General features: G+C 40.1%; 1 protein-coding gene across 1 annotated transcript; it reads left to right on the top strand.

Moving 5' to 3' along the window:
* The first annotated feature begins 141 nt into the window (after positions 1-141).
* LOC107018248 (putative late blight resistance protein homolog R1A-10) lies at positions 142-3,150 on the top strand. Its single transcript, XM_015218675.2, has 2 exons — positions 142-2,831; positions 2,943-3,150. The coding sequence occupies exons 1-2, from the start codon at positions 184-186 to the stop codon at positions 2,959-2,961; spliced, it is 2,667 nt and encodes an 888-aa protein (XP_015074161.1). The 5' UTR covers positions 142-183; the 3' UTR covers positions 2,962-3,150.
* Positions 3,151-9,767: the final 6,617 nt, after the last annotated feature.

Raw genomic sequence — 9,767 nt, 5'->3', positions numbered from 1 at the left:
GTCAGTCAATACAGATCTGATTTTAGGCACCCAACTGGCATTGACTTAGTTTATTTTAGTAAATCAAAATAAGTTATTGATAACCACTAACATGGTGTTGGAAATTAATGAAAGGATGTTATATAATATCTTGAATTACATCCAAAAAGTATTTTTGTTTTAATTTCTCTCCATATTGACTTGATGGCAGCTTATACCGCTGTAATTTCTCTTCTTCAAACTCTTGATCAACCAAATATTTCAGAACTCTTTCATGATCACACTACTGAAATGCTCGATTCTCTTCGTGCTACAGCTGAATATTTTCAAGATGTTCTTGAAAACAGTAGCAATGAGAAAATCAAATCTTTGGAGGAAGATATTAGAGTTGTTGTTAGCGAGGCAGAGGATGTTGTTGAAATGAAGATTTCTAAAGTCATCGAAGAATTAAGCTGGACATTTGGAATTTTACAACACCAGGATATGCTACCAGTTGTTGAAAAAATGGATACGACAAAGAAACAAGTGATGGAGATTCTTTCTCATGATGCTGATCAAATTCTTGAAACAAGTGATGGAGATTCCTTGATTGGTGCTTCTTCTATGAGTGATCCAATGCTGTCAGATCAGTTGAAAGATGATATCGTGCAGGGACTTGATGGTGACTTGAAGATAATAGATAAACGATTGAGAGGACCAACGTCGGATCTAGACATTGTCACCATATCAGGTATGGGTGGCATTGGCAAAACAACACTCGCTAAAAAAGCTTATGATCATCTTCCAATCAGGTATCACTTTGACATTTTTGTTTGGGTTACAATATCTCAAGAATTTCGATATAGAAATGTATTGTTAGAAGCTTTACATTGCATTTCAAAGAAAAATGCAAAACATTATGATAAGATGGAAGACAATGAGTTAGCTGACCTGGTGCAAAAGAACCTAAAGGGTCCAAGATACCTTATTGTTGTTGATGATATTTGGAGTAGGGATGTTTGGGATAGCATATCACAAATATTTCCTAACCGCAACAATGGGAGTCGAGTCTTATTGACTACTAGGGAAACTGATGTAGCAATGTATGCAGATACTTGTAGCCCTCATAAGATGAACCTCTTAAATTTAGATAGCAGTTGGAAGTTACTTCGTGATAAGGTGTTTGGACTAGAACACGATCATCCTCCCGAGTTGGATGAAATTGGAAAAACAATAGCAGGAAAATGTCAAGGACTTCCCTTAATAATTTCAGTGATTGCAGGGCATCTTTCTAAAACGGTGCCCAAGACATTATTAAATTGGAAGTATGTTGCCCAAACCTTGAGTGAAATCATTGCTAGTAATCCAAATAAATGTTTAGCCGTTCTCGGTTTGAGTTACCATCACTTGCCTAATAGACTCAAACCATGCTTTCTTTCAATGGGGGATTTCCCAGAAGATTTTCAAGTTGATACTCGGAGATTGATCCAATTATGGATCGCAGAAGGTTTCATAAGGAAGTCTTCCGGATGTCGTGAAAGCTTGGAGGAAGTGGCTGAACATTGTCTGGAGGATCTTATCAGCAGGAATTTGATAATGGCTAGAAAAAGGAGATTCAATGGTGAGGTAAAAGTATGCGGAATACATGATGTTCTGCGTGAGTTCTGTTTGTTAGAAGCTGAAATGACAAAGTTTACACATGTTGTGAGAGCTCCTTTTTCACCAGCAAAAAAGCATAATGTTCGTCGCTTCAGTATTCAAGAGTGTCATTATGCTATTAAGAAATTACCCCCTGTTACCAGATCTATGTACTGTTTTTATCCACTTCATCTACTATTTGAATCCCGTACTGCAAGTCCTTGGAAATTGCCCATCATCCATTATGATCCTATAACACTTGGATTTCTCTCTCGTTTCAACCTTCTCAGGGTATTGGTCATCATCCATGATGAATTGCGAGGGTGGTTCGACTCATTTCCACTTGTGATTACAAAGTTATTTCATTTGAGATATCTCCATGTTGAACCTTTAAGCAGGAATATTCCTGAATCAATCTCAGAGCTTCTGAATTTGCAAACTCTTATTTCTAGCTGTAGTCCTCTACTCGGAATGAAGTTACCTAGCAAGATATGGTTGATGAAGAACTTGAAGTACATATCTTTAGGGAGAAACACTTATTTACCAAGTCCTAGAATAAATAAGAATCTTGTGACAGTGATGCCAAATCTAGAGAAATTTTTCGGTCTTTGTTACACAAGTTGTACAAATGAAGTCTTTTCTAGCATTCCCAATCTAAAGATATTGACCATTCATGTAGCTTTTACATTTAAAGAAGCAATTGTTCCCTATCGTCTCTTGGATATGTCGAGCTTGAGAAAACTTGAGGCATTCAAGCTTTCCTGGAACAAGAATTGGGAAAACCCCATCAAGAGATTTGTGTTTCCAACATTACTTAGGAGGTTGACTTTAACTTTTTGTAGTAAGTTCATTTGGGAAGAGATATCATCAACTTTTATCATGTTGCCAAATCTTGAAAAGCTCAAACTTAAATATTGTGGAGCCGATGATGATGCATGGATAATGAGCGATAAAGACATATTCAAAAGCTTGAAGTTGTTGTTACTGAGCGAGCTAAATCTTAAGCGTTGGGAAGCTAGCAGTGATAACTTCCCTAATCTAAAACGCCTTGTTCTGAAGAAATGTGAGGACCTGCAAGAAATTCCAACAGATTTTGGGGAAATTTGTACTTTGGAATCGATTGAGTTACATGATTGCAGCGCTACTTCTGAGGATTCTGCCAGAAATATCGAACAAGAACAAGAGGACATGGGAAATAATATCCTTAAGGTCTACATCCATAACAGCCACATTGAGTAAGTTATAATTCTATCTGAAATGTTCTTCGATTCTTCACCTCATTTTTATTAAATCTTACCTCTTTGAAATTAAGATGATGACTTGTATCTTTTATGTACCATATACAGGGAATGGAAGCTTATTTGAGGGATCATCTAATGCTATCTTCCTAATTCAGAACCTTTCTGTTCATATTTTGTTTTTATATTCTGATCGTTTGTTAAATTGATGTTTTAGGAATAAATACGATTAATACATGTCTCAGCCAATTGTGTTTTTGTATTTTGTAAACGGTAACTTTTGATGTACTGTAATATTCATGCAATACAAGAACCACTGGTTTCACATTTTGGATCTGTTTTCCTCTGTTCATTTATAACATGTTTTCGTTCATGGGCGGTGCTTTATGTGAATTGAGATTCTGGATATCAATTGTCTTTCTCAAGAATGGCAGTAACAGTAAGTAATCTAGTTTCTGATAGGAATGAACGTCAGAGGGTAGAAGTAGACAATGAATGAATTTCTTTTACTTTTTATGAAATTTGACTTCTTTTTAATAGTGTACAATTGATGTTAAGAAGTATCATTGCTTTCAACCAAGTTTGTCGTTGGTTATGAATTCTTTCTCAACCTCCATTGAAGCAGATATCTAGAAACGTACGAACTGGTGTAAAGCTAAGCATCTCCAGAGTGAAAGATATCACGGACAAGTTAATTTGTTTCCATAACAAACTAAGATCATGACTAGTTAACTTTGATGAAATGAAATTGAACAAGAACATATTATATTAATTGCACTGATTGAATAAGAAGACCTTAGTGGCTCGCTTGTTAGGCGGCTCATCAGTGCACAAATCATCCCGCAAGTTGGTAACTGTTTGTAGTTGAGATGAGATGAGCTGTGATCTTTTTTGTCTGCATTACATTCAAGCTAAGATGCTGTTGGCTAGTTTCCCATTTAACTGATCGTCGTTGACATGCTTTTCAATACCTCTTGAAAATAGGTCAATACAAGTTCAAGAAGGAACGGTATCCTAGAAGCAGTCGACTATTTATGGTAATCAAGTTATAGTATCTAGATAACTCTTGTTGATTGTTTATTGAATCATCTGCTCTGTTTGAACTTTTCTCCACAAAGTCATATGCAGAACATGTTGGATCGTTTTTTATGTTTTTTCACAAAAGAGGTGTGAAATTAGGTCTTAAGCCTAACTCACACCCCAAAAGCTAGCTCGCAGGGAGGAGGATTGCCCAAGCCTTATAAGGAGTCCACCCATCTCATTAATTACCGATGTGGGACTTTTGTCATTCTTTAACACCCCACCTCACGCCTAGTGCTTAGCATCTGGCGCGTGGGCAATTTTGATTTTGGGGATCCCAACTTCGGGTGAGACGGGCCCTGCTCTGATACCATGTGAAATTAGGTCTTAGGCCTAACTCACACCCCAAAAGCTAGCTCAAAGGGAGGAGGATTGCCCAAGTCTTATAAGGAGTCCACCCATCTCATTAATCACCGATGTGGGACTTTTGTCATTCTTTAACACCCCACCTCACGCCTAGTGCTTCGCATCTGGTGCGTGGGCAATTTTAATTTTTGGGGACCCCAGCATCGGGTGAGACGGGCCCTGCTCTGATACCATGTGAAATTAGGTCTTAGGCCTGATTCACACCCCAAAAGCTAGCTCAAAGGGAGGAGGATTGCCCAAGTCTTATAAGGAGTCCACCCATCTCATTAATCACCGATGTGGGACTTTTGTCATTCTTTAACACCCCACCTCACGCCTAGTGCTTCGCATCTGGTGCGTGGGCAATTTTAATTTTTGGGGACCCCAGCATCGGGTGAGACGGGCCCTGCTCTGATACCATGTGAAATTAGGTCTTAGGCCTGATTCACACCCCAAAAGCTAGCTCAAAGGGAGGAGGATTGCCCAAGTCTTATAAGGAGTCCACCCATCTCATTAATCACCGATGTGGGACTTTTGTCATTCTTTAACACCCCACCTCACGCCTAGTGCTTCGCATCTGGTGCGTGGGCAATTTTAATTTTTGGGGACCCCAGCATCGGGTGAGACGGGCCCTGCTCTGATACCATGTGAAATTAGGTCTTAGGCCTGATTCACACCCCAAAAGCTAGCTCAAAGGGAGGAGGATTGCCCAAGTCTTATAAGGAGTCCACCCATCTCATTAATCACCGATGTGGGACTTTTGTCATTCTTTAACACCCCACCTCACGCCTAGTGCTTCGCATCTGGTGCGTGGGCAATTTTAATTTTTGGGGACCCCAGCATCGGGTGAGACGGGCCCTGCTCTGATACCATGTGAAATTAGGTCTTAGGCCTGATTCACACCCCAAAAGCTAGCTCAAAGGGAGGAGGATTGCCCAAGTCTTATAAGGAGTCCACCCATCTCATTAATCACCGATGTGGGACTTTTGTCATTCTTTAACACCCCACCTCACGCCTAGTGCTTCGCATCTGGTGCGTGGGCAATTTTAATTTTTGGGGACCCCAGCATCGGGTGAGACGGGCCCTGCTCTGATACCATGTGAAATTAGGTCTTAGGCCTGATTCACACCCCAAAAGCTAGCTCAAAGGGAGGAGGATTGCCCAAGTCTTATAAGGAGTCCACCCATCTCATTAATCACCGATGTGGGACTTTTGTCATTCTTTAACACCCCACCTCACGCCTAGTGCTTCGCATCTGGTGCGTGGGCAATTTTAATTTTTGGGGACCCCAGCATCGGGTGAGACGGGCCCTGCTCTGATACCATGTGAAATTAGGTCTTAGGCCTGATTCACACCCCAAAAGCTAGCTCAAAGGGAGGAGGATTGCCCAAGTCTTATAAGGAGTCCACCCATCTCATTAATCACCGATGTGGGACTTTTGTCATTCTTTAACACCCCACCTCACGCCTAGTGCTTCGCATCTGGTGCGTGGGCAATTTTAATTTTTGGGGACCCCAGCATCGGGTGAGACGGGCCCTGCTCTGATACCATGTGAAATTAGGTCTTAGGCCTGATTCACACCCCAAAAGCTAGCTCAAAGGGAGGAGGATTGCCCAAGTCTTATAAGGAGTCCACCCATCTCATTAATCACCGATGTGGGACTTTTGTCATTCTTTAACACCCCACCTCACGCCTAGTGCTTCGCATCTGGTGCGTGGGCAATTTTAATTTTTGGGGACCCCAGCATCGGGTGAGACGGGCCCTGCTCTGATACCATGTGAAATTAGGTCTTAGGCCTGATTCACACCCCAAAAGCTAGCTCAAAGGGAGGAGGATTGCCCAAGTCTTATAAGGAGTCCACCCATCTCATTAATCACCGATGTGGGACTTTTGTCATTCTTTAACACCCCACCTCACGCCTAGTGCTTCGCATCTGGTGCGTGGGCAATTTTAATTTTTGGGGACCCCAGCATCGGGTGAGACGGGCCCTGCTCTGATACCATGTGAAATTAGGTCTTAGGCCTGATTCACACCCCAAAAGCTAGCTCAAAGATTGAGGCTTTCCCTCACACTTATAAATTGACCACCAGCCCCTTCCACTTCCGATGTGGGATAACCCAACAATTCTATGCAGGATTTGTTCAAAGGCTTAGGAATTATTCGTTACAGGACTTGTGTTCATACTCCTCAACAGAATGGTATTGTTGAGAGGAAACATAGACATCTTCTTGAGGTTGCTAGAGCTCTAAGATTCCAAGGCCACATTCCAATCAAATTCTGGGGACATTGTGTTCTTACTGCAGCATACATCATAAATCGATTGCCTTCACAAACTCTTGAAGGAAAATCACCTTATGAAGCATTTTTTGGGAAGAAGCCATGTATCACACACTTAAGAACATTTGGTTGTTTGTGTTTTGCAAGCACATAGCCTAGGATTGATAAGTTTGCACCCAGAGCTGTGAGATCAGTGTTTATGGGCTACTCCAGTGTCACAAAGGGATATGTTTGTTTTGATCTACGAAAGCAGAAGTTTTTTTTTAACAGAGATGTGATATTTCATGAGGATCAATTTCCTTTTCAATCTCATTCACCTGCACCTAAATCTTGTCCTATATCTTCTTCATGTCCAATTGATGATTTAGAAACATCTCATGATTCATCACCCCCAATGTATACAGCAACAGAATCACTACATCCATCATCATCTTCACCTATTGTTTCTCCTGCTGTGCCTCTCAGAAGATCCACAAGGATTACTAAACAACCTTTATGGCTATCTGAATATGTTTCTAAGCCATCAACAAATAATGTTCTGTATCCTATAGCAGCCTCTATTTCATATACCAATCTATCCCCAACTTATCAAAAATACTTACATGTTTTTTCTGCTGTTACTGAACCAACTACATACAAGGAAGCTATATTAGATGTCAGATGGCTAGAAGCTATGCAATCTGAAATAAAAGCTCTTCAGGATAATCATACATGGGATTTGGTTCCTCTACCAACAGGCAAAGTTCCTATAGGCTGTAAGTGGGTTTATAAAGTCAAGTTGAAGGCTAATGGTGATGTTGAGAGATTTAAAGCAAGATTGGTGGCAAAGGGTTACACACAAAGAGAGGGGCTTGATTTCCATGAGACTTTCTCACCAGTGGTTAAGATTGCTACTGTCCGGACTGTTTTATCTTTAGCTGCTCAACATAATTGGTTTGTTCATCAATTAGATGTCTATAATGCTTTCTTACAAGGTGATCTTCATGATGAGGTGTATATGCAGTTGCCAGAGGGTTTTGACAGTCAGGGGGAATCTGGTTTAGTATGCAGACTTGTCAAATCCCTCTATGGTCTCAAACAAGCAAGCAGGCAATGGAACTTGAAGTTAAGTGAAGCATTACTGGAATCTGGTTTTGTTCAGAGTAGTCTAGATCATTCCTTATTCATTAAAAGGAAAGGATCAGACATGGTAGTGATTCTTGTCTATGTAGATGACATGTTAGTGACAGGTAGCAATCTGGGACTTATAGAGCACACAAAAGCCATTCTACACAAGGCTTTTAAGATTAAGGATCTTGGAGAATTGAAATTCTTTTTGGGAATGGAATTCAGTAGATCAGCAAAAGGCATTTTGATGAATCAAAGGAAGTATGCCTTGGAAATTATTTCAGATTTGGGTTTAGGAAATGCTAAACCAGCTTGGACACCTCTTGAAGCCAATGTTAGACTAACAATCCAAGAATTAGATCATCTAACTGGAGAAGTAGATGATGAGCTATTTGAAGACAAGGAACAGTATCAAAGATTGATAGGGAAGATGTTATATTTGACTATGACAAGGCCAGACATAGCTTATTCTGTTCAAACATTTAGTCAATTTTTACACCAACCCAAGAGATCACACTGGGAAGCAGCTGTGAGAGTAATGAAATATATCAAGAGGGAGCCAGGACTTGGAGTACTACTGAGCAGCAAAAGATCAAACAAATTGAATGTGTATTGTGATGCAGATTGGGCAGCATGCCCAAATACAAGGAGATCAGTATCAGGTTTTCTAGTTAAACATGGTGAAACATACTCCTCCCTTCGAGCTAGCTTTTGGGTTGAGAAGGCCCAAGACCACCCAACATTGGTATCAGAGCCCAGGTTGTCAACAAGTCTCAGCCCACCGGGAGGAACTGGGTTGTCGTTCTCTCCAGCCCAAGGCCCGATGTGTGAAGGGGGAGATTGTTGGGTTATCCCACATCGGAAGTGGAAGGGGCTGGTGGTCAATTTATAAGTGTGAGGGAAAGCCTCAACCTTTGAGCTAGCTTTTGGGGTGTGAGTTAGGCCTAAGACCTAATTTCACAAGAGGAACAAGGCGAGTTGTCTGCTCTTGACGTCAAAACGTATCCTGAAAGCATTTCCACTGATCAGGGTCTTGGAAATTGAATCCCTCAAATTTTTCTTCTGCAAGCACTTAAACCATCTATTTCATTTGACATATATCTCTATCTCAGGCAATTTCAAGGAACTTCCAAGGCGTATAGTTAACTTAACAGAACAAGTATACTGGATACAACTATTTTCTTGAAACTAACAAGGGTGGATTATATGAGTAAAGCCCTTCACCTTCCATAGGCACTATTCAGGTTTTTACGCACACTGAAATGTTAACTTTGTCAAACTCCAGTTTTGGTTGGAGTTAGGTGAATAAGTTGATTGAAATGAGTAGTTAAAGTTGAAAGAAATATGCGATCAGAGGGAAGTTATGGAAGACAGAGATATGAGGTTTTAGCCTGCTCCAGCTCTTGCGGATTGAAATGACTGACCTCGAGCGTTAAGAGGCTTCAAAACTTCACTTTGCAAATCTCAGGAACTTTATTCTTCTCCACTGTGATATGCTTAAGAACGTGACCGATGAGCTGCATATTATATTGGATTGCAGGATATTGCGGAATTGAAAACAAGCAATCTAAGTCAGCTTTGGATTTTACTTAGACATCCGGTCCATGGTCAATCCTAACACTGTAAATATATGTTCTACACGTTTTTGAGGGGAGATTCAGACCTTGGGGTATACAATGTGCGAAGAAGGATAAGAACATCATCGTGAAACAATTATCACACAATTTATCATATATTTCTACTATTCTCTTAGTTGAGATGTTACAGATTGTGTAATCGCCACATTATGAGTTATTAATGGTGTTGTTACATTGTGCGATTAAAAATTCAAACACCACACTATCTTCCAAATGAAGAACCTTAAATTATGATATCAGAAATGTTCATCAAGTTATCAATAGCTCGAGCGTTGAGCATTAGGCGTGATTGAAGCCCGTAGTAGGTGAGTCAAGAAAAAACCTTTTAGAACACTGTAAAGGTGGTTGTAATTTTATCTAATCAGAACAAATAAACAATAATTTGTGTTTTTTAAATTAACTAGTGGCCATCATTATTATATACCTACTCACTAATCATTTTAAATAAACAATGACTTAGTAAGTCAAAATAATTTATTGATGGTGG

This window comes from Solanum pennellii, chromosome 4, assembly GCF_001406875.1.
Source record: "Solanum pennellii chromosome 4, SPENNV200".
In the NCBI taxonomy this organism is placed as follows: domain Eukaryota; kingdom Viridiplantae; phylum Streptophyta; class Magnoliopsida; order Solanales; family Solanaceae; genus Solanum; species Solanum pennellii.
Note: the sequence above shows the minus strand (reverse complement) of the source record. Positions and strands in the feature narration are given on the sequence as shown.